This window comes from Carettochelys insculpta, chromosome 9 (genome assembly GCF_033958435.1).
Source record: "Carettochelys insculpta isolate YL-2023 chromosome 9, ASM3395843v1, whole genome shotgun sequence".
NCBI classification, from domain to species: Eukaryota; Metazoa; Chordata; order Testudines; family Carettochelyidae; genus Carettochelys; species Carettochelys insculpta.
Genome location: NC_134145.1, coordinates 59,068,184 through 59,092,003, shown reverse-complemented (window position 1 = coordinate 59,092,003; position 23,820 = coordinate 59,068,184). Strand labels below are relative to the sequence as shown.

General features: G+C 42.4%; 2 protein-coding genes across 5 annotated transcripts in view; one reads left to right on the top strand and one right to left on the bottom strand.

The window, feature by feature from the left end:
• RC3H1 (ring finger and CCCH-type domains 1) overlaps window positions 1-23,669 on the top strand; it is an 87,472-nt gene extending 63,803 nt beyond the window's left edge. For 2 of the 4 annotated variants that reach the window (XM_075002706.1, XM_075002705.1), the window contains exons 10-20: window positions 493-774; window positions 1,058-1,275; window positions 3,390-3,778; window positions 5,126-5,290; window positions 6,308-6,460; window positions 9,754-9,967; window positions 10,737-10,827; window positions 10,929-11,064; window positions 13,020-13,190; window positions 13,671-13,786; window positions 15,921-23,669. In XM_075002706.1, the coding sequence (XP_074858807.1) occupies window positions 493-774; window positions 1,058-1,275; window positions 3,390-3,778; window positions 5,126-5,290; window positions 6,308-6,460; window positions 9,754-9,967; window positions 10,737-10,827; window positions 10,929-11,064; window positions 13,020-13,190; window positions 13,671-13,786; window positions 15,921-16,071 (2,086 nt within the window). In that variant the 3' untranslated portion in view covers window positions 16,072-23,669. The remainder of the gene's footprint in view (window positions 1-492; window positions 775-1,057; window positions 1,276-3,389; window positions 3,779-5,125; window positions 5,291-6,307; window positions 6,461-9,753; window positions 9,968-10,736; window positions 10,828-10,928; window positions 11,065-13,019; window positions 13,191-13,670; window positions 13,787-15,920) is intronic. The other 2 variants (XM_075002707.1, XM_075002708.1) reach the window with 2 other exon arrangements.
• Window positions 13,255-23,820, bottom strand: part of ZBTB37 (zinc finger and BTB domain containing 37) — a 64,464-nt gene continuing 53,898 nt past the window's right edge. Inside the window, exon 5 of the mRNA XM_075002712.1 lies at window positions 13,255-13,703. Coding sequence (XP_074858813.1) covers window positions 13,665-13,703 — 39 coding nt within the window. The 3' untranslated portion in view covers window positions 13,255-13,664. The remainder of the gene's footprint in view (window positions 13,704-23,820) is intronic.

The following is a 23,820-nucleotide window of genomic DNA, read 5'->3' as shown; positions in this document are numbered from 1 at the left end:
ATTATACACTGCTGTGACCTTTTTCCTAAAACTCTACCTGTATAGATGTAGTATTTTGACCACTTGAGTTTGTTGTTTCCATGTAAATGAAGACCACATTCTTGTAATAAATAGATGCAAGGGGAACAAAGTTAATTTTATTGTGGGACCCTTAACTCTAAATTCCTTGAAATACCTTTGCATTAATTTTTTTTTAATATTGCTTTACATTTTTCCCCCCCACATCTGAATGCAGGCATGTAATCTTTGCTGAATAGGTAGTATACGTACTCTTTTTTTCTGAAGGAAAACATTGTGCTAACGTTTGTCCAAATAACACCAAGACATTCTAGTCCGCCCAATACTAGCAATAAATTTCTGGCAAAAAACTTCAGGAAGCTTGAGTTAAAAGTTGAAACTCTTTCTGTAGCACCTCTGTGTGAAAAATCTTGCAACCCAACTCCTTCTAGTTTCCTGTTTTCATTTTTTGGTGTGTCATTTCTTTTTCTGAAGATTTCGTAAAATGAACAAACGCCTGGTTCCCAGAAGACCCCTGAGTGCCTCTTTGGGCCAGCTAAATGAGGTGGGCCTGCCTTCAGCAACTATGCTCTCAGATGAAGGGGCAGTGGACTTGCCCAGTAGAAAATCCTCTGCCTTGCCGAATGGAATTGCGCCACCGAGCAGCGCAGTCACACAGCTTATCTCCCGAGGGACCGACTCCGGCTATGATTCTACTCTGAAGCCAGGGAAGATTGACCACCTGAGCAGCAGTGCCCCTGGATCCCCTCCTGACTTGTACGGACCTTCCTAACTATTGTTCGAAGTGTGGTTTGTGTTAATGTGTGATGGAGGAAATACAAGGGCCAGTAAATCCATTCTAGAAAAGAACAGTTTTTCCTGCATTGCACCTTTAGTGGTTAAATGGCCGAACAAAAAACATGCTTTTATAAGAGAAAGTGGTGAGAGACCTCTAAAGATGGAGCTTTGAACTCAGTCGTTGTTGAGAGATGCTCAGTATTGAAATTCTGACAAGTTCTGTGCGGTCAGCTAATCCTTGATTGTCTTCCTTCTACCTTAGGCTGGAGTCTGTCCCCAAGAACTCTGTTTCTGCCTTACCAGTGAACCCTCACCCTGTGCCACCGAGAGGTCCTTCGGATCTGCCTCCAATTTCCGTCTCTAAGCAGCTCCAAATGGTACCACGTGGGTCACAGTTGCTTGCTGGTCAGCAAGCCGACGTCTTTTATCAGGACCCTAGAGGAGCTGCCCCACCATTTGAGCCATCGCCTTACCTACCAGGTAAGAGGTTCTGGAGTACATTTTGCACTTTTTTTCTTCCGTGCTTATGCTCCCCCACCAGCCAGTGTTTTATTTAACCCCTTGATTTTGGGTTCTCCTCTGGAACCCTGAAGGATATATTCTTAATGTGCCAAGAGCTTAGCAAGATGGAAGTCAAGCATGGAGAAAAGGTGTGCTTTAGTGGTAGAGTTTTCTTTTGGCCTAAGTGATACATTGCTTATGTGATAACATTCAGCCAGTGGCAGGGATTTTGGTGCCCTTAACCAAGAACTTGCCTTTCTGATTTTTGGCAAAGGATTTTGCTCATCCAGCATAATAAAAAAGTCTGTTTTACCACAGTAGAAAGTGATGAGATGAAGTGACAATCACAAGACGCCATGGAAAATGGGAACAATAGTAACTTACTAGGAGGTATTTACAAGGCTTCATTCACAGATTCTCATTGCTTGAGCATGAACCTGGTGGAGGAGAAATTAGTGTGAGTGGAAAGAGATGGGGTGGGATACAGTTCTAGAAAGGCAGGAGGAGGAAGAATAAAATCAAGATACCCAGAGCTACGAGTTAAAATGTGTAATATTTGACTTTAGGTGCAAATGGGAGCCTGAGCAGTTCCCAACATTGGACCGTGAACCCTTTGTTTACATACAGGTGCTCTGGCATCAGGTCCCAGCATTCACCTGCTTCATTGCTCTGAGAAGTGCAGCAGAGTTTTCTTCAGGCCGGTGCTAGTCCCTAAATGGCTCCACCTCCATTTTACCCCCAGATATTCCAACTCTTCTACCATTGTCAATTGCCAGAAGAAGGGAGAATTAATGCTAAGAATTGTTCCTTGGTTGTGGAAAGGCTCTCTACCGCTGGGGTGCTCCTATTGAGTTATGGACCCTCAACTGAGTTCAAAGAATCCCCATGAAAGGACAATCTGTTTTGGGTCACCCCTTCCTTCAGAGAGAGGCTACTGGGCAGCAGCTGCCTGAAGAGCTCCTGTATTCAGTCAGCCCTTCTTCCAGCCACAGGGGGCTGGAGGTTTGTTTTCCTTGGCATGTACTAGCTGTGCTGTATTTCCCAGTTTTAAGCTCCTCCTTTCAGGTCTGACAGCTGGCCCCCAAATTTTTGCTTCAGCCCTGGCAATCATTGATGTTCTGCAGGGCTGAAGTCAGCTCCTGCCATCAATGGGGTATAACCAGTATTTAGTTAACCCGGAGTTTCAGCTGATCAAGGTTCACCCAGTTACACAAATGGCTCTGGTAAACTGAGGGGAGTTACGTTCTACTTTTCATGGTCTTCTCAAAAAATGTGCCCCTGAGAGTAGTCACTGACTGGCAGGCTCACTCATGTCATCTTGGAGGGACACCTACGAGCCATCTATTGACAGAAGTTTCTGTTGGATGATGACTTCTGACAAAATTTCTGTCAATAGATTGCGGCTATACGCAAAAGTGGATCGAAAAAGCGATCCGCTCTGTTGACAGAGAGTGGCCAGACTGCCCAGCCACTTTCTTGACAGAACAGCCAGCCGGAAGCACAGCAAACAGGGCTTCCTGGAGAACCAGAAGCCCTGTCTGTCAAGAGACGTCCCCCTGAGCATCCACATGGCTTTTTTGTCAACAGAATCTGTCAACACAAGTACTGAGCTTTGTTGACACGCTCTTGACAAAATACATTTTGTGTGCGGACGCTCCGTGAGTTTTGTGAAGAAAACTCTCTAGTGTAGCCATAGCCCTAGTGAGTTCCTACAAGTATATAGTATAGTCTTTAGACCCAATAATGGTCTAGACTGAAAAGAGCAGACCACACCTTCTCACCTGTGCTTTGCTCTGTCTCTGGCTGCTGTGGCTTGTTTCCAGCAATAACAACTGGTTTGGTTAATTTAAACTTTTTTTTCTCCTGGAGCTCTAGGTCAACCCTTGCTTTCTCAAATGTCTTGCGATAGATTTTTAGGAAGACTTTCTTGTACGAAAATAAAGTATTTATAGCAGTAGGATGACAGCTGTGTGGTCAACAAATTACTTACTGGTGCCTCTCTTCAACACTGCTGTAGGCTGGAATCTCTAAGAATAAATGATGGTGAATGTGTCCAATCATGTATTGACTTTTCGTTTATCTTTAAAATTCAGGTGTGTACTATCCTACTCAGTCTTCACAGTGTGTGTCTCGTTTTGCCCGACCTCTACCATCTGCTTCTGACCCTGGTGGTCCTTACTTAGACCATTACCCACCCTACCTTCAGGATCGTGTGGTGAACTCACAGTACGGCACACAACCACAGCAGTATCCTCCCATGGGACAACCTATGTATCAACCACACTATGACAACCGGCGTGTATACCCCTCTGCCCAACCATACCAACGGGAAGATATTGTCCGAGGAAGCCCTGTGCCCATTGAAATTCCACAGCAAACTGTACCACCCTATGTACCTGAATCCAGAGACAGATACCAGCAAGTGGAGGGCTATTATCCAGTGGGTCCACATCTCAATCAAATCAGACCTTCATACCACAGAGTAAGGCTTTCTCTATATTTTTATCCTTTGGTCAGTGAGGTAACGTTAAGTGGCCATTAACTTTGGGGAACTGGACACTTCTTGAAGGAGGGGAGGTGAAGCATTCTTTAGGAGACTTAAACCCCAAATGCAAGCCTTAATTAGTGGCTTAGGCATCTGCTTTTTTTCTCCCCCTCGCCCTCCCTTACCTTATACCAAGTTTTAAAATTAATAATGGCTACCGATGGAAATTGAGCACTGGCGCTGGTCACGTTTGAAAGAACATAGTGACACACAAATGATTTCAAGTAATGAAATGTCATATGAAACCCTTTGACTCCAACTTCAATGGCAATATAAAATTTCAAAGTAGGGTTTTAAATCTTTACTTGTTTGTTTAAATGTAAGTGTAGTGACATGATTGTGACATGATGGGAAATGGATATCTTCTCATTATGCACAGTGCAAGTAACAGCATGGGCACATGGTAATGTGAGATTTCATGCACTGCCCGTTCTTAACATTGTGACTACCTCTGGAATGGGCGAGGAGATCTTCTTTCGTGACCATTCTATACTTAGCCCCTTGACTGGGCTTGCCAACTGCAATATCAGTGTATTTTGGTTTTAAGTGGTCATCAGTCCAGTGGAAACTGGAAGGAGACCAAACTTGCTGTGTCCATAAACCACTAGATGAAAATGTTCTGTCCATGACACAGCTAGATTCAAATGAGCAACGTGGAGATTAAGGGCACTATATCCCACTTCTTGATCCATGACTGAGCATAAACATTTTAATTTAGCCAGTTTATAGCTTCATGAAGTCTGAGAGATGATCGATCTGCTTGTGGTATAAGCCTATTCATTATATAACATCCCCAGATATTCTAACTCAAGTAAGATTATATCCTGCAGCGTTGTCCAGTTACTGTGCCCCAGGCTGAGTGACAGGTTTGGCATCTCCCTGCTTGGCATGCACAAGCACTTTAAAGCTAAATACAACCAGAAAGGACTGTAGTTTGCAAAAGGGACGTTTGGCCATTTTGTGGGTTGAATATCAAAAAAAGCTAGGTCTCTCTGAACTAATAGAGGTCTAATCAATTTTGGCTGTTTATGTATGTTCCATATTGATTGATGGGGTAGCTCGCACTATCACCCATGTGAACTCTTTCTTTGACTAATAAGCTGCAGCTTCCAGGACAACATTAATGAACAAGTAGGATTGTCTTTCATTCTTCCATCCAAAACTATGTTCTAATTTTAGATATTGTTTTTTCTGCACATTTTTCTTGTAGGGTGATCTTGCTTTACTTTGTGTGTTTAACAACTTGTTGACTAATACACAACTTTTTGTAAATTAAAACTCTAGGAGCCTTATAACCGACTTCCACCTCCACCTCAACCCCATCCCAGCCTGGATGAGCTTCATCGCCGAAGGAAGGAAATCATGGCCCAGTTAGAAGAGAGGAAGGTGATCTCTCCACCTCCCTTTGCACCTTCACCAACTTTGCCTCACCCCTTCCACCAAGAGGAGGTAAGCATATTTTAATAATGGTTTTGGATTTCTGGTATGATCAGAAATTAGTTTAGAGGTATGCAGTGTTGGGGAGTGAGTTTCTGTCACTGATCCTGATCTTCTGAAAGGCTGACATAGCTTATAATGTAAGAAAGGGTAGACTTTTAAGTTAGCATTATGTTGAACAATGATAATCTCCTAGGATCTTAGACAGGTTGAACCTCTCTAGCCCAGCACCCTGGGGACCTTCCCGGAGCCAGTCCAGAGAATTTGCCAAACCACAGGAGATCAGTGTTGTCTAGCAGCATTATCAATGTTTCCACTGCTTATTGGACTCTTGAAAGACATTTAGGCATAAATTAGAGCTAAGTAACAGAATGGAACACTGAGAACTAGGACTTGTGGCTGTAACCAAACTTTATGGGACCACAGGAAGCTTGGCACACCCATGGCAAGTGGTTGTCTAGCTAACTAAAATCATGCTGGATTATGGGTGGTGTCGGACAGGAGTGTGCCAGATTAGAGAGATTCAACCTGTATTATACATTTTAGAGCGCTTTTTTATGCTCCAGTTACGGAGGTCTGTATTGCAACATTGGAGGAGACTCTTAGTTCTCCATTAGACTTTTGATCTGTCGGGGTTCTTAGTTACCTTTTTATATAGCCATGAGCACAGTCTTGCTGCTTTAATGTGTAAAGGCACTATTAGATTGCTTTGAATGTCTCCGTTAATGACCAGAACACCATTGCTAGACTAGGTGTAATTTATGCTTGCTATGGATAGAATTAAGTAATAAGACAAATCTTCAGCCTAATCAAGGTCAATATCACTGCTTTTTTGCTGTGCACTGAACGTTCAGTACTGGGCACTCAGCCAGGTGATTTTGAAATTTCACAAATAATATTAAATATAAGTTGGCAGATTCCTATGGAACATCCGGTGAAAGTCCATTCTGCATCTTTCAGGAGTCAAAAATGCCTGCAAGTAAACTTCTTACCTTTAACTGACAGAACCAGGTTTTTGTTTTTGTACAGTATTCGGATGAAGACCTGAAGGTAGCTGGGAAATACAAAGGAAACGATTATAGCCAGTACTCTCCTTGGTCGTGTGACACCATTGGCTCCTACATTGGAACCAAAGATCCAAAACCCAAAGACGTAGTGGCAGCGGGGAGCGTAGAGATGGCGGTAAGTTGAGGTGCAAGAATGGAGAAAAAGTTAAATTGCAAGCAACCTCCTTGGTTTACTAAGTTAGATGGATTACAGTATATGCCTTTGTTTCAGAGCCATTGTATCTGACAGTCAAAGGGATAGCTTTACAGTTGCAACAGGATGCTCAGTTTTCCAAATGAAAAATTGTTCCACTGTCACGTGTTTGTTTCTGTTCATCTGTTTGTTTTGTTCTCTTGGTTCTGATTATAAATATGAATGTGACTCCTTCCTGGCTTGAACCCACTCAGGGAGAGAGAGACTATGATGTTTGTCATCTGTTTCTCAATACTAATTTGGAGTCCAAAAATTATCTGTTGTAAGGCTTAATTGGTTGGAGCGGCACATCTTTTGTTTTGTTTGTTCATGGAGTTAGGAGAAGACCTGAGGTTTTTAACCTCTTTTGGGTCCCTTGATGGTCATGGTTAAAATTAAGTTTTCTTTTATTTTATGGGGTGGCTCAATGATATTTGTATCTGTTGGGATCCATAACCAAGAAAACACCCCAGATATTTCTCAGGAGGGCTGCAAATATAACATGATTGTTCAGTCTGGTACTATCTGAGTGCCTTCCCAACTTTTTTATTTATTTCCTATCTCTCTTGCACACAGAATCCAAAGCTGAGACTATATTGATCCATGAGAACTATATTGTTTGACGTGCCCTCCTTGAAAATTATTCCATGAGTTATTAAAATTTTTATTAAAACAAGAAATAAGAGTGGAAGGGAACAGGCATCAACTGTCCCTAATAGGAGTGCTGCCTCAGTGCTTCTGTTTTCCTGTAGGATCGATTTTTCCAGGAAAATGCCTGCTGAGGTATCGTGTTTATTCAGGGCCAGTGATTGCAAGGGAAGGAATAAGGCATGGGTCTTGCAATAATACCAAAATTATCTTGCTCCCTAGCTAGGAAAACATGAAAAAATGCTGAAATTTGTCCTTAGTGACCTTGAAGCGGTCATACCTAGCCTTCCTTTAACTTTGTCACTTTTTTAAAATTGTTTATATAACTCATCTTCACTGCAATTTGTCTTCAGATGAAGCAGGAGCTTGGTCTCTTTTTTTTGATGAGGGCTGGAGGGTGGGTATGCGGAGAAGGAGGAGGATTGTTATGAAGAATTTCCTGTTTCCTCTCCTCTCCTTTTATCATGCTTCCCACCTCATTCCTTCACCGTCATATGTTCAGGTGAACCGTCTTGGGACAAAGACAACTGGTGGAGACTATTTTTCAGAACTCCTCCTCATTTTGTGATATGCTGGTACCAGTACGAACACGTACTTGTCTGGCTATAGCTAGCTGACTAGCAAGATTTTCTCCTCAGCTCGTCTTCCTCTGCCTGCAGGCAAGTTTCCCCATTAGTTCTCCAGACTTATCGGAAGCAGCTGGTGCTGCACAACTGAGTTGACCTCCATCTTGCTGACCTCATTGGAGCCACATGGAACAAGGAATGGCAAAATTGGCTTACTCTGAGGGGGAGAGGAGGAAACAGGATAAAAGGCATCAACACAGCCTGTCTCCTGCAGCTTTGGGCAACTGGTCTATTTTGTTCTGCCCCTACCAGTCCTGTACAGTCTCACCATGCAGGACTGATGCAGCTACTCTGGGAAGTGGCAGGAGATACTCTAGGTGAAGCAAGTGCTTTCTATGTCAGAAGCCCTCTGTCGACTTGGGAGCTGTGCTGCAGGTCCTCCTAAGTTTCTCCCATCCACTGGCCAGAAAAAGGAGACCTCTCAGAGGGGGCCAACACTATATCTTTCACCTTCAGCATGTCATCCAGTCTTGCGGGTGGGAGGAAGGGATTTACTTTTCATTACCACAAAGGAAATTTCTCCATCTGAGCCGTATCCTGAATAAGTAGGGTCTTTGTTGTCTCACTGCTTTCATCCTTCCTCTGAAAAAGCTTTGCATGAAACTTCACCATTGGGCTTCACTTGCCCTCAGGATTCTGACCTTCTGTTCAAGATGCTTGTTTCCAAGGGCCAGGAAAAGCCTCATCCATCTCTTCTATAGTCTCAAGGAGAATGAGCCAGAAACAGATCTAAACCATCTTTCTGTACTGTGAGGCTTTCTTCTTCCTGGATAACCATGGGAGGGTCATGCCAGAGAAATGAAACATATATCCTAAAACTGGAAGGCACGTCGGAGGTCATCTAGTCCAGTGCCACTGCACTCAAAGCAGGTCCTATCACCATCCCTGACAGATTATTTTTTAAACCTGCCCCAGAATTAAGCTTACAACCCGACATTTACAAGGCCAATGCACTAACCACTGAGCTATCCTTCCCCTCCTTACTTAGGGATTACTTAGTCACCCCAGCAGCCAGATCTTCACCTACTCAGAACAGAAAACCTACAGGGAAGAAGCTGCACTCACCTTTTTCCTCCAAGAGCAGCTTGGACTTCCAAGACTTATAGCTGCTCCACTCCAAGGTGAACTTTAACTTGCCATTCTGAGTCATGGGAGATGTTTTGACACCTGGATGAGAAGGTGAAAAGGACTGTTAAACATTCCCTCCGACTGGATGCTGTTCAAATTCTGACTGTGACTCCAGCCTCTAAGACAGCAACCCAGTGGCTCCCAAAGATAACCACGGGACAAAACATTTGGCTCCAGACATCCCTCCTGGATAGGCAGACACGTTCCCAAGTGACTTATTTTTAATTTCCTGAATGGCGTGATTCAAAACTGTGTGTTTTAGACACGAGCACCACAGCTACCCCTGCCCAGTAGTGATTCCTGAGGCAGCACACCTTTGTTTCCTCACCGTGACCTCAGTGACATTCACAGAGGCCTAACTGATGTGGGGGGCAGGGGGAGAGGGCTTCAGCTGCCATGTTCCAAAATGGCTGCCATTGAGCTTTGGAAGAAGAGCCACTCGCTGCAGTAGGTTGCGCCGGCTCTTGCCCTTGCCACCCTCCAGCTTAGTTTCTTTGTAGTTCTTCATTATCTGGGTGTGGGCGCTGCTTTTCAGACCCATTTACGGAGGTAGCAGCCACATCAGAGTCAGTCAGTTCAGGTCAGTGTAGCTCCATCTGTGTAAGTTCTGAACTGAAAAAACAGGAAGACTGTCCAGATGCTGAGAGAGCAAGGATGAAACCAGGTGCAGAAATCCAGTAAAGGAGACGCTACTGCCTGACAGACACCCTGAGCAAGACTTTTCCATACTGGCATTGGTACATTCTGGAAGACAAACGGTCAGGAAAGAAACATTTTATATATTCCCCATCACTGCTGGGGTCAACTTCCTTTTTTTCTTTACCTCTTGTGCAGAACATAGACAGTAAAGGCATGCGTGACCAGCGGTTGGACCTGCAGAGAAGGGCAGCAGAAGCAGGGGACGATGACCTCATCCCATTTGGAGACCGGCCTACTGTATCGAGGTTTGGGGCCATCTCGCGTACTTCCAAAACGATGTACCCAAGTTCTGGCCCCATGCAGGCCATGGCCGTTCAGGGAGCTTCCACCAAATCTATCAACATTGCAGGTATAACTGACACACATGGCTATTTTTCTTTTTAGCACAGTTTTGCTTCGGTGTGCTAGTATAGTGGAGGTTGAAAATGTTTGTCAGAATCTTAAATGGTATTTAATACTGTCAGATTCTAATTCGTAAATTATGGAGTTAGAGGTGGAAAAGATCTGTTGACTCCCTGTTAGTACAGGGCTATTCTGTACAGTTCATGGTATTAATCCCTATGCCAAGAGGCTCCCACCACTTTCCTTAGACTGTTCCAAAGCCAAAAGGATTTCACTGTCAAGAATTTTTTTCCTGGTAGTCTTCCTTTATCAGTTTCATCTCATTGCTACTAGCAGCTTCCCCATGTACATCAATAAGGTTGTCTTCCTATTTAGTGTTTACATCCTTCAGATATTTATAAGCTGTCATTGGAGGGGGATTATGAACTCCCCTTTCCCATTGTCAGTACTTAATATATTTTGGATTAAAGGAGGATGTGAATTTAAAATGCAATCACTATTGTGTAGTTCTTCTTCTCGGTAGTTTCAGATTTTGAGACTTCCTTTCCTAAGAAGTTTAATGAATAACACATCTGAAAGCACTTAATCAGGGTATAAATAATTACCATTGCAAGCTTAACATAAACATTATTTTGTATCATCCTCAGAATGGTCACTAACCTACACACTAAGAAATTAAACATTGTTCTTTTGGGTTATATCTGTTGTAGTTCTGTCATTCAAAGCACTGTGAGGTAGCATGTGTTACCTGGGTAACGCCTTTTATTTTTTTGCAGAGTACAGTCCATATGGAACTCATGGTGGCTGGGGAGCGTCTCCATATTCACCCCACCAAAACATACCTTCTCAGGGACGCTTCAGTGACCGGTAATCTCTCTCTCTTTGTCTGTACTTACTACTTTACCAAACATAGTAAAACTATTGTCTGAAATGTATTTTCTTTCCATTCCCTTTCCTGCCCCTCAAAGGGAGAGATTGTCCATGTCAGATGTAGCCGGCCACGGGAAACCCTTAGCCTCAGCTGAGAGAGAGAAGCAGCTCCGGCTGGAACTGCAACAACTAAATCATCAGATCAGCCAGCAAACGCAGTTACGAGGAATAGAGGTTCGTACCTTTGTCTCAGAAGGGACAGGAGAGAGCTGGGGTTGGCAGACTTACTTATCATAAACCAAAGATTCTTCTCGCATCACATAGTACAGAAATTTAAATCCTTGGCACCAGGACATGTCAGCACAAAAGAAAAACCCTTCACTCTTTAGCAGCAGGAACTAAGGACTTACACTTAGAAAGCATACCATGTGTGTTTTTATTTATTCACACCCGCTTGCTTTTTTCTCTCTCACTTGCTTCTGAGCCCATTGATCTGTAGGCAAATGAAGCTGTTGGCTTTTCAGATTCTGAGATAATCATTGCCTGTTGAAAGTTAAACCCTTTTGTGTGGCGTTTTGGCTTTGTGCAGTGGCCCTTTTCTTCCTAAACAGTGAAAGCCACAAAATAGGTGTGGAAGATGTTTTAACTTGAGTGAAAAAAAGCTCAATGTCAAGGTCTATTTACGACGAGTGTAATTCATGCACATGTGGGATGATATGAGAGGTTATATTAGTAAAAGGAATGATGAGCAGTAGCTGTAGCGCTACTCCATTTTATGGGATTTTGTGGTGGTAGGGAGCTGCAAAACAAAAATAAGGAATTCTTCCTGTAGGAAAGCTGGGATAGGGAAAGCTGCCTTTTCCTACAGAAAGCAATAGAGAACTACTTTGATGCCTCCCATCTAGTCAGATTGAGGTTTCTCTCCACAAGCTTCATGGTTGGGGTATGGTCAGAAGTCTTTCCTCTGGCCTAGTAAAAGGTTGGGTCCGAAAGCAGTAGTTCTTCATTGTGTATCTGTTAAGTGCTTATGGCATTCTTAATGACTGTGGGTGGCAGTGACTCTTTCAAGAAGTACACATTTCCCAGTTACTTGAGAAGTGTTTTTTCTTGTGCTCTTATTCAGGAGCAAGAAAGAAATGGTATTTAAATTGTGTGTGCTTGCCTCACTGTTGCCTTAGTGCAGGAGTATTGGAAAGTTTCGAAACCTCTGTCTGACCTCCCTCCCCTATATACCTTTAGAATTCACCTTAATTGATCAGATTTTGAACATTGGCTTTCAGAATTTTAAAACCTTGAGAGTAAACTTATTGCTCAGGTCACAGGACCTTGAGCTATCACCTTTGTTTCTAGATGCAACCAGCTATTTATAATCCAGGAGACATTTTCCATTTAAATACTGCAGGGATAAGTCAAAGCTTTGAGTGTAAACCAACTGTAGCCATATACTTTTGCTGTAGTGGATACGTGTCTGTCTGTGTTCACTGCAGACCAGTAATCTGTGATTACTATAAGGAAAGATGGCCTTGCAGTTTAAGTACAGAACAGAGACTCAGTCCGATGCACTTTTGGAGGTATTCATTGAATTATTGTATGACCTTGAATAAGTTACTTGGTCTCTCTCTGCTTCTTTTCTCTGTGCTTCCTTGTGTATGTTGGGGAAGAGCCCTTAATTAGTTGTGCTTTATAGCACCTCTGCTCTTAGGATGGTCAAACAGTTACATAAAAACAGTAATGTTGTATCTGTCTTGTAGGGGTTCAGTGATCTCTACCATAGTAAAATCCAATGACATGGGTTTGTTTATCCTCCAGGAACTGTTGTTGAGCAAATAGTTCACAAAAGAACATTTCCACATGGGTCTGCATTGTGGCTTCATTTGCAAATACAAAAGAAAACGCAGGGCAGAACAACCCTTATTAGGAGTAACGATTCATCGCAATAATAAAATAACTGCCTGTTAAATACTGACATTTTACAAAGCAGGAACAGACACACACCTTTAACTGGATGTAGGAGACGCCTTGAAATATTGCTGGAAGTGCTTTCATAGTCATGGCGTTGCAGCCCATGTGAGGGGAGGGAAGGCTTGATTTATACAGCTAGGCAACACTCCTGAATTACAGCCTGATCCTTCTCTGTGCATGGTTTGTTTTGTCCTTAGTTGTGTATGTGCTTGGCTTTATGCATTTAGGCTGCTAATAACAGGCTGCTGTTGCAGAGGGAGACGACCACCCTGCCAGGCCAGCCCCAGCCTCCACCACCACCTCCTAAATGGCCTGGAATGATCTCAAGTGAACAGCTGAGCATGGAACTGCACCAGGTGGAGAGGGAAATTGGGAAGAGAACCCGTGAGCTGAGCATGGTGAGTGTGTGGGCATGGGAAGTGGCAAGGTGGAAGGTGGTGCTGCTTCGTTGGCTGCAGCACTTTGACCCTTGCCGTAAGGCGCTCTTCTGGATGACTGTGACCCCTTGTGGGACTCATTTTGCAATGAGGCAGTTAACTACAAAATCTTAGTCTCAAATTGTTGTCCAAATATTCTTACAGTTATAAATGTAGAAACCTGAAAGGCTACAACACGCATAAGAATGCTGCTGCGTGATCAGCCTGTGGTGTTAAAATCCTCGTTCCTTGTTTTGCCAAGTAGGAATTGCTCCTCTTTTTCGGGAAATTCTGTTAACTGTGAGGATGGAGAATATCCCTCTGAATCCGTGTTTTCTTGACTCGTGGCTTTTGTTAGGTGCTTTGTGTGAGATTGACAGCCGTTCTTTTCTGTCCCCATGGAATCAAAGTCACAGAATCTTTGTATGATGTGAACCAATACTTTGTCATCTTCTTTCAAAGGAGAGGCAGTCTTCCTTGGACATGAAAAGCAACCTGGGCACCAATAAACAGACAGAAAACGGACAACTAGAACCATCAACCAAGGTTTCAGCTGAGGACCTCACACTGACCTTCAGGTAACAGATGGGAGTTTTCATTGGTCCTTGGAGAAGAAGTTAATCAGGGCTGTCTCTCTGGAATACAGAGAGACCTGTTGTGTTTGTATCATTTTTATACTGAGTAGAGTACATTAGCACAGAATGGAATTACTCAGTTTATATTATCACCCTGTATTTGCATTGCCCTGAAGCTGCTCATGAGTAAGTACTTAGTCCCACATGAAACAAACTATTCCAATTTTAGGAGCAGAAATATTTTGGGGGATTATCTGAGTTGAGGTATTCATGTCAATCATGCAAAATCAGGGAAAAATTCTATAGGACTTCAGCTACGCTAAATTAAAAGCATTACAATATGTGGTTCACTGGAATGTTGTAGGTCCACACAGCAGCCATCTCAGGAGCACTGGTTACAACAGTTGTTCAGGTCACTGCTTCAAATGTAGTGGAGCTAGAAAAGACTACAGTGGCTTCTCTCCGCTATAAGAAGGGCACAGGCTTTGCAGTGGTCAGAACTAGTCTGTATCGTTTCAGTTAGATGATTGTCAATAATTGATATTTGCTCAGTATTTGGAAATCAGTGAAGGATTTTTAGTTGGAACTTAGTCCTCAAGCCATTACTGAATACTGTGATGTGATGGTGCTTTAGTCATACTTAAATTTTATCTTTCTAGTGTAACTTAGAAGTTACAGTGAAAATTCTATTATCCGGCACCCCACAGAGATTCAGGGCCGGTCAGCTGGGCCTGTGGCATGCCAGTTAACTCAATATGCCAGTTATCCAGGTATTGATTTACCGAGCTTTTACTGTGTAGTAGTCTCTAACCGCAAAGAATAATAAATCACTACAGTACTAGCATTTACCATCCTCACAGCTAATCAAGTTGAAGACTGTAGTGTTCGCAATTTTTGGTAATAGCATCACTGTGGTAGGAGTCTTAATGAAGGGAACGTAGCGATCGTTCAGTCAGAGAAATTAGGAACTTAGCGTTATTCACTACCATAAATTAAATCCAATATGATTACTTAAAAAGTAGCCAAACATTTTGTAACTTAGTTAGTTAAAATATACATAGGCTACGTCTACACTATTTGGTTTTAGGAATAAGGGGCTTTCGAAGACGGGAGGGCTCCTTTCGAAAGGCTCCTGTCTCCACAGGAGGCACGCGATTTGCCATTATGCTAATGAGGCACTGTGTATTCATGGCAACGCCTCATTAGCATCTTCTGACCTCACTCGTTATCCTGCAAGGCAAGTGTAGACGTGGCTCTAGAGTCCTCACATTTCCCTTTCTCAGTCCCGCAAACATTTTGCCTACACTACCTCATGGAACAAAAGCTGATTGAGGAAACTCTTAATACAATGGCAGTTTTCATCTGTACTGTGGAAATAGTGAAACAGTGACAGGTATACCGAAAAATGTTGGCTCTCTTAAATACTGTTTATGTAGATAATAATGGGAATGGTAGTTATCCATTTTATGACATACATATATAAATAATTACTATCTGGTGCTGTTATAGGAACTTACAATTCTTCCTTTTATAGTGTTGTTTGTTTTCCACCACCCTTCATGCAGTGTTTCTCAAACTGTGCTGCAGAACACTGGCATTCTGTGAACTCGGGGGTGTGCCTGTAGTGTTTGAAAAAATACACTGATGGTCTATATTTTCTGCTATTAAAACCAGATAAAATATGACTACTTCTTTGCTACCATACCTGATTAAATTGTATTGTTTGGCGTTCTGTGGTCTCAAAAAGTTTAAGAAACACAGCCATAACGAACAACAGGAAGTCCTGTGGCACCTTATAGACTTAATAGATATTTTGGAGCATAAGCTTTTGTGGGCAAAGACCTTTGCCCACGAAAGCTCGTGCTCCAAAATATCTGTTAGTCTGTAAGGTGCCACAGGACTTCTTTGAAGATACGGACTAACTCGGCTACCTCTCTGACACTGCCTTAATGTATATTTTTCTCATCTGGTGAGTATTAGTGAAAAGTAAATTAACATAGATACAGTGCACAAGGCAAGCTTGTGCCTGTCTCATGAAGTAGTCAGATGGTCGTTGTGACACCACAGCAACAGTAGTCAGGGCCCTGTTTTTTACTTTTAAAATCTGGTGGATCATACCCCTTTTCTCCTTCCACAGTGATGTTCCAAATGGATCAGTCTTGACACAAGAGAACATCAGCCTCCTGTCAAACAAGACCTCCTCTCTGAGCTTGTCAGAAGACCCTGAGGGGGGAGGAGACAACCAGGACTCCCAGAGAACAGGAGTTGCACCCACGTCTTCTCCATGAAGTGAGGGAATCGTCCCCTCAGAGTTTCTGTTGCAGGAGGGAGTTGGTAGCTTCCTCTATAGGTGGTCAGAGAAACACAGGAGCAGCGGTAGCAGGAGGCCCAGAGGCAATGTGCACAAACACCACTACTAGAAACAAACCCTGCACATAGTTCACATTTAATGCGTTTTTTAATTAAAAAAAAAATTAGCAGTATCTGCAAGCAATTCAGATTAAATTTGTTTTTGTTCTGTGAATGAACTTTATTTTAATAACTTTGGACGCCTTGGTTCCCAGGGCTTTAAAAAAAAGATATTATATATATATACTCTGTTTGATTAATTGTATGATCTTAATGAAGTAGGTTTTTTTCTTTTACTTTGGTATTATTACATACCCAGTGTATAATTACCACCTCTGCTCCCTTTCACCTCTGAACAACATCGGCTGCCTCCTTGTATGAATTTTAAGGTGAATGAGGGACATGGGATGGAGGGAGGCTATGAATTGCAGAGTCGAAAAACATGCAGCAAATCAGTATTTTTTTTAATAATCAGCTTGTTATTAGGAGTTTACTTCAATGCCCACAGTACTTTTCTCCTTACACTTGTTGGTTTTTAGCCACAGTTGATTGAATTTTCACAACTCAGTGAAAGCATTCCAAAATATCCACCCAACTGCACCGTGTACCCCAAAGCTATGATTTAAGTAGAGCAGAAAGAGACCAGTGCATGCACCAGACTCTATTTTTGTGAACTAGGAGCTGATATGGCATTGTGTTTTTTGTGGATGGGATGAAAGGTTAGCAAAGGACACAGGGCCTCAACTAGTTGAAGCTCTCTGTCCTGTTTCAGACTTCCAAGAGAGATTGGAGAAGTTGGTTGTCTGGATCCTGAGCTACTTCAGCAACCAGCATTTGTCATTGGGCAACATGATAGAGGCACCAGAAAGGTTCAGTCCCAAGCAGTAGCAAGCTACAAAGACAGCACAGATTTTTAAAGATGGGAAATAACAGAAAACTAGCTTATGAAGACACTTTTCTCATCAACCATCAATTAGAAAGACGGACATTTCCTTTGTTAGGGTGAATTGTCTTTTATAAATGGCTTTTTTTGTAGCCCAGCCTCTTGTAATCATGATAGCATACAGTGTTGCCTCCGAAAGGGTGTGGAATACCTGTTATGGATCTGATCCAAAGCCACGGAAGTCAGTTCGTGAAGAGACCTCCGTTGACTTCTGTGAGCTTTGGAATAGGTCTTCCATTCGCCTGGTTTTTAAAACACTATTTCAATTACAGCTTGCCCCCACTTCTCACTGCTAATTACTAAGCTGCTCGTACATAAATAGAAGTCATCTTTTTGTATAATCTGCCACCACTGGCCTGAAATTTGTTTATTTGTGATGTCAGTAAAGGCTTCTCATGGGAAGAAGAAGAGAACTTTTGGTTTACAGCATGCGCAGCACTTGGTAACTGGCAAAAGTAAAGAAGGGCAAGTGTAGTAATTGCTTGCCAAGATCCATGTATCCCAGGACTGCAAGGCCTGGAATCTAGCTGCTGCTCTCAAGCCTTGCCTGTCATTGCTGCATGGAATCCTTTCAGAAACCAGCATTTCTTCTGCGCAGGAGAAAAGTTGCCTCCAGACATGCCACTTCAGGTGTCACCATGATCCTGCCTGGAGCATTTACAATGCTTGAAAGCCAGGATTTTTTGTGAGCTTTGCCATTTGGTCAGTTTTTTCAAACAGGTACAAAATGAGCGAGGATTTGCTATTGCTGCATGAGTTTTGATACTGCATTGCCCTTCTGAATAGAAGGCTCAGTGGAGAAGAATCCGTGTCGTGTTGCTCCCTCCATGTCCCTGTGGCTTGCTTTTTGTTTTTCTTTCTGGATTAGACTACTAAATCAGAAAGCACTGGTTATGTAATAAATTATTGCATTGCTTTGGTTGGGTAAAAGCAAGAGTTAATACTTTCTTGTTTAGTTGTTTCGTAACCTTTAACTTCTGCTAAGGTCATAGGAACCTTGGACTGAGCTTTGCATCTATCATACCATTAATTTAAACAAAGTGGCAGGGGAGAGGGGAATACAGTCCCACTATTGCCTACCAGTAGAGAGTCCAAACAGAAGACTCTTTTGAGTAGCAATTATTTAATTTGCCCAGTCAAGGCACCGCATTTATATACTATTTCACATTGAATTTGATTATGCCCTACAGACCTGGCTGGTCAAGGATTTGATACACATATTGGCTTGGGATTCGAGCTTTCTTTTTTATTTAAATAAAAATTTATATATATAAATGTATATATACAGATATACATAGTTATATCTGTATATATATTGGGTATGTTTTAAGAATTTTTTCGCATGAGTGCAGCTGTTCTGATCAAAAGTCTGATTGGGAGGTAGAAGCACTGAATGAAGATAAAGCATTTTCCACTCTCAGCCACACTTGCTGTGCATGTTTATTTCACTCTTGGCTGAACCTTGGGCTCAGAATTGCCTAGGAAAGCAGTTTTGTGGCTTGTTTGGTTTTTTTTTCCCCCTTGATCAGTGGAGAAGAATCTTCTCTGCCCTAGATTCTCACCAGCTGCACTATTGCTCCTGCTCACACATTTATACCCTTCACCTTCATTGGCCATGGCCTCCATCCTTCCAGCTCAGGAAGACTGGGCTGATTTTCATTTATGTCCCATCCTTCCTCTTGTTAGGGTGAGCTCAGTGCATTGTGTGACAGAATGCTGATGAGTGAGCTGATTCAGGGACTCATGGTCTGGTCTCTACTCCTGCCATGCAGAGTACCATCACCTGGTCAGCCTTTAAGAAACTTTTTTTTCTGCTGTTTGTATGACAACAAGCTCATTTTCGTTAAGATAATTTAGTGCTGTATTCTAATCTAGGATGGCAAGTGCAGAATGCCAGGGTTTTTTTTTCTACTTCTGTCTTGAAGAGCCTTCTTTACGTAATGAAAATTGCCAAAAGGAAGTATGCTGTGGCACGTTCTCCTCCACTGCACGAAGAAAATCTGGAGGGAGCAGAAAACCAAGTCCATTATCTCTTGTGCCAGTTAGCTTTGTTCCCAGTTCAGAACAGACCCATTTCTCTGTAGCCCTAGGGAGAGTGTGAGACCAGCTCAGATCATTACATGGAGATCAGCAGCTGTAGATGATCCAAAAGTGACAAATTCAAAAGGGTCCTGCACTGTTGGTTTTTCCCCTGTTCTTTGTGTTGCACCATTTGCACATAGTGTCCTTGTTGTGATCAGTCTCTCCGGGTGAATGCCCTGTTTGCTCAACGTTGTAGTTTTTGGCTTCTTAACTAGTCAGTTTAATATGTGCAGATCTTATTGATTTTTGGCTTTGTTTCCTTTTTCTCCCGCTCTTGCTCTTTCGTTGTGTTTCTTTAAAGAGGTTTCAGGTGATAAAACCAGTGAAATAGGGAACCAGAAAAAGGCCTTCAATCTTAATGAAGACAGTACCTAAAATTCACTTGCTATGGAAAAATCCTGCTAGCAGAGCTGAGGGGGAACCCATTACTCTTCAGGTGCAAGGATTGATTGTTAAAGCAGACCGGCTAAATTCTCATGGACCAGCTATGTGTTTTCTGCTTCGCTCCTTTCAGTGTCCTGTCCCTGTCCCTATTACAACAGGGCACTGCCCAGTTTGGTTCAGTGAAACTACTCGCTTGGTCCCAGCTACTTCAGCAAGAGCTATGCTTGTGTAGGGCAAATGAGGTAGGTTATCTGGAGAAGATGGACCCTTTTGAGTGCTTTTACAAGCAAAGTTTCAATTGTCATGTGCACAGAGCCCTAAGAATGAGATGCTTCAAATCGTAGGCTAGGCCTTACAATGCCAGAGACAGTTAACCCATTAGAAGGATAAACAAAATTTTATTTTTCCTGTAGTGTCCTGGGTTTGTTCCTTCTTACATGTGCTCCTATTCCCTATCTAAATGGTAGAATTCTATATGCTTATCTTCTTGCTGTTCATAAGCTGCCCCATTTCAAAATAGAAATCTTGTGGATCTGAGCACCTTTCATACATATAGTGCTGTTATCACTTACTTAAACCTCAGATTCTTCTTCAGTTGTCTGTTTTCTGCTGACCCTTGCTATCTCCCTCTGGTCCAGCCCTCTTTCTCCTCTGGCTTGCCCATCATCCTCCCTGATTGTGCAACAGTGACAGCTTGCTGCCTCAAAACAGAGCATTCAAATGAATTCGCTTAGCCAATAACTTCTGTGAAGTTGCCTTTTCTAATGGTGTTATTACTCAGTGATGCACAAATGTGATATTGCCCCTACTGGTAGGCAAACAGGGGGTCTGTATAAACATGGCAAACTGCTGGGTTTTTTTTCCAAGGAGAGCCAAAGACTTGTGCTTCACTCTTTTCACTTCCCTCCCCAGAGTAGCTGTTTTGATTGTCCAATCTTTGTAGAATTTTGTGAGTAGACTGTATTCTCCTGGTAGCAGTTTGCACAGTTAATGATTGTCAAGCCTTAAACCTATGTTACATAGTGGAAAGTCATCAGTTCATCTAGTTACACAATTTGAAAAGGGTGTGTTTAAGCACCTAATATATTTGGGGTCTTCTAACTTTCATACTTGTACTTTCATCCACTCCCATGCACTCTCTCAGCTAATTTACAGGTAGCAGAGGAGAGACTTTAAAAGTTTACATCATTAAAAAAGCCATGTTTGTAAAAATTAATCCTTGATTAACCTGTTGGATTTTGCTGATTTTAAAATTAAAATGTCTACACTAGTTTGCTGCAAATGTGAATCTTCGCTGACTTCTAAGGAAGTCCAGTGAGACTGGCAGGTCTCCCATCGAGCTTGTATGATTGCTTTAAACTAAATACCGTACGAATACTTTGTGCAAGGATATTGTGGCCTACTGAAAACAAGAATTTAACATCTGTGACAAACTCACTGAACTGCAAAGAAGTAGAATTGGGCTTTTGAGTTTGATATGTCTTTTTTAAATACTTCCCGTGAGCTCACTTAAATTTCATGTAGATTTTGCTTCTGAATTTGAGAGGGGAATCCATAAATAGTAAAATTAATCAGAGAAGCTTAAACTTCTTGCTGTTGCCATTTCCAAAGTGTGGAGATTTCTGACAGCTGGAGGTCAATACCAAACCTCAGGGCAGCTTTCTGAAGAGGGAGCATTGTGGCAAGAAGCTATCTTCAGTCAAATACTAACTTCAAGTGTAAGGAAGAAGCCCAAGAAATTCAGTGCTAAAAAGGAGGACATTGAAAGGCAGTGCTGCCCGCTGGCCTTCTCTGTGTGTAATAAAGGGGACGGAAATATCAGTGGAAAAACCATGTGGAGAAGTACATAGAGTAGTTTAAATGAGCAGGCAGAATAACTGTGGCATTATACTGATTTCCTTCTCTTCCCCTCGTCTCCAACATACGTACGCTTTCTGCCACACCACCGAATGGTGGTGGTGGTGGTAACAGTGAGACGGAGGCTGTTATCCACAAGCTGCTTCTTCTCTCTAACACAGCAAAGTGCTTCCCCTGTCTTGTTCAGAACAGTGGTTCAGACGTGGGGCTGGTGACGAGCCTGCCATCCTAACTGTAACCATTGAACTTATGTTTAAAATTAATCAACACACATGAGCCACATATGCCTTGATGTTGAGAAGTGCTATTTCTGCCCTTTGCAGTGTGTGAGTATGTGGCCAAGCTTGTCCATATGACATTGAAACTAACTTGCGCTCTCATGAGATGTAAACATTAAATACAGCAACCAGTCTGCCCCTGTCATCAGCTACTTGCTTTCTGACAACATACTGGAAAGAGGCTTAAGTGCTAGTTCCACTACAGGACACAACTCGAGTGCTCTTGGGGGGCCTTATTTCAACAGTGGCTCCTGACTCAGGTTCTACATCGTAGTCGGGGCCGAGTTTTAACTGTCTCTCTGATCATCCTTAGAAGCAGTTGATTGTTGTAATGTAGATGGGACGTTAATTGGAGGGGAAAGAAACATTCATGCGTGTTTTGGTTTTGTTTTTTTAAATGATTGGATAAGTAGTGAGAGCTGTTTCATGCCATGGAAACACTGAACAAGATTTCGAAGAAAGCACGACTTTCGTTGCTTATATCCTAATGAAGGAGTGCGTGAATAACTTGACTCTTCCCATGTGTACACTGGAATTCCTCCTCAATAGACTCCTGTTGCATCTGGGATGTTATACCACTGTGGCCAAAGTGTCCAGACTTGGGTATCTACAGTTCAGCCACCTGAATGAGTGATCTGACCTGCAGAGAAACTGAACCCCTGCCACTCCTGGGAAGTTAACCTATAATTCTAGTGGGAGCTGCAGATGTTCAGCATCTGAGATTCAGGCATCTTATAGTCAAGTGCTGAGCTCTAGCCACCAAATTCTGGACACTTTTGCCTGATAGATCTGGAGTTATGTAAGTTTCACCTGTTCCTCCTGATTCTGAAAGATTAGGCCCCAAGGAAAACACAGCAGTATCAATTAAAACTTTTTTCTTTTCCGGTGTTGGGGAAAGTTATAGTCAAAGGGAGATGCGGCCCCTAAAAAGGGGGGGAAAAAAGTGTTAGATATACTGACATATGTATATGTATCTGTAACTTTAAAAAGAACAACCAAAATCCTCTGGTGTATTTGATGTTTATGGTATAAACTAAAAATCATTTGCTTCTCTGTAACATTAAAGTGGTTAATAATTTGTGGCAGATAATACAAGTCTTTGGCATCCAAATTGGATTGTGTACTGGAAGGATCCCACACCTGGACCTGTGCAGTGAGCTCCTTACTAGCTTTTATCCGAGGTGGCAGAAGCTTTCTGCGCATCCAGAAAAAAACTTGGTCAGGAGGGGAGAAATACACCCCACCCCACCCCACCCACTCCCCAGCAGTAAAGCTGCTCCATTGTTCCTAATCTTTATGCTGTTCCTTTGCAGCCTCTACTAAGCAGGCAGCTGCAATGCAGATAAAATAGCCAATAACGTGACTCTTAGCTTTCTAGTGTAAGGAATTTCTGCCTTCCCTGTGGCTTCTGCTTGCCAGGTAAGCAACCTCTGTCCCAAGAGGCGCTTTCCTTGAAGGTCAACATATCTGCTTGACTGTAGCTTCGCTTTTCTTTTCTCCCCCACCCCCCCACCCACCCCGTGCTTTTGATTACTGGTGATAGTAATGTGAAGAGCTCTGCCTCCATTTCGTTCCACTCTGTGAGGACGTGGAGTTAGGCACGTGTGGGAGAATGGGCAGTTATGGGACAGAACAGACAGCCACTTTAGAAGCCACCTAACTGTTTCCAGTTGTGGGATTTCTCTATAGAAATACTTTTTCTTTATTTGTACGCCTAGCTTTCTCTGGTTGCTTAGGTTCATACCGGTCTCCCCGAGACATTCTGCAGTCATTATCACCTTTTTGGGTGGAGTTTATTTTATTTTTTTGGTTTGTTTGTTTGTTTTTTTTAATAACTTTTTAACATTTGGTGCATATATGCTTGGGATAGAGCTCATGTAATTTACCAATCGTATTGATTGTATGTGATTGTGCCCTGCAGAGGTATATTTAACAAAAATTAAAATAAAATTAAAAAAAATAGTCTAGGATAATAAAGGAGACCATGAGATTTGAGCTGAGTCATGAATGACTTCTTCGCCTTACTTAGGATTTTGGATAAGTAAGGATCCCCGTGTGTTGTTCCTATAAGTCTGTGCTGAAAAAAGGTCATTGTTTCTCTCTCTAAGTGGCCCCATATTGCTTTTCCCTTTTTATTCCTCACC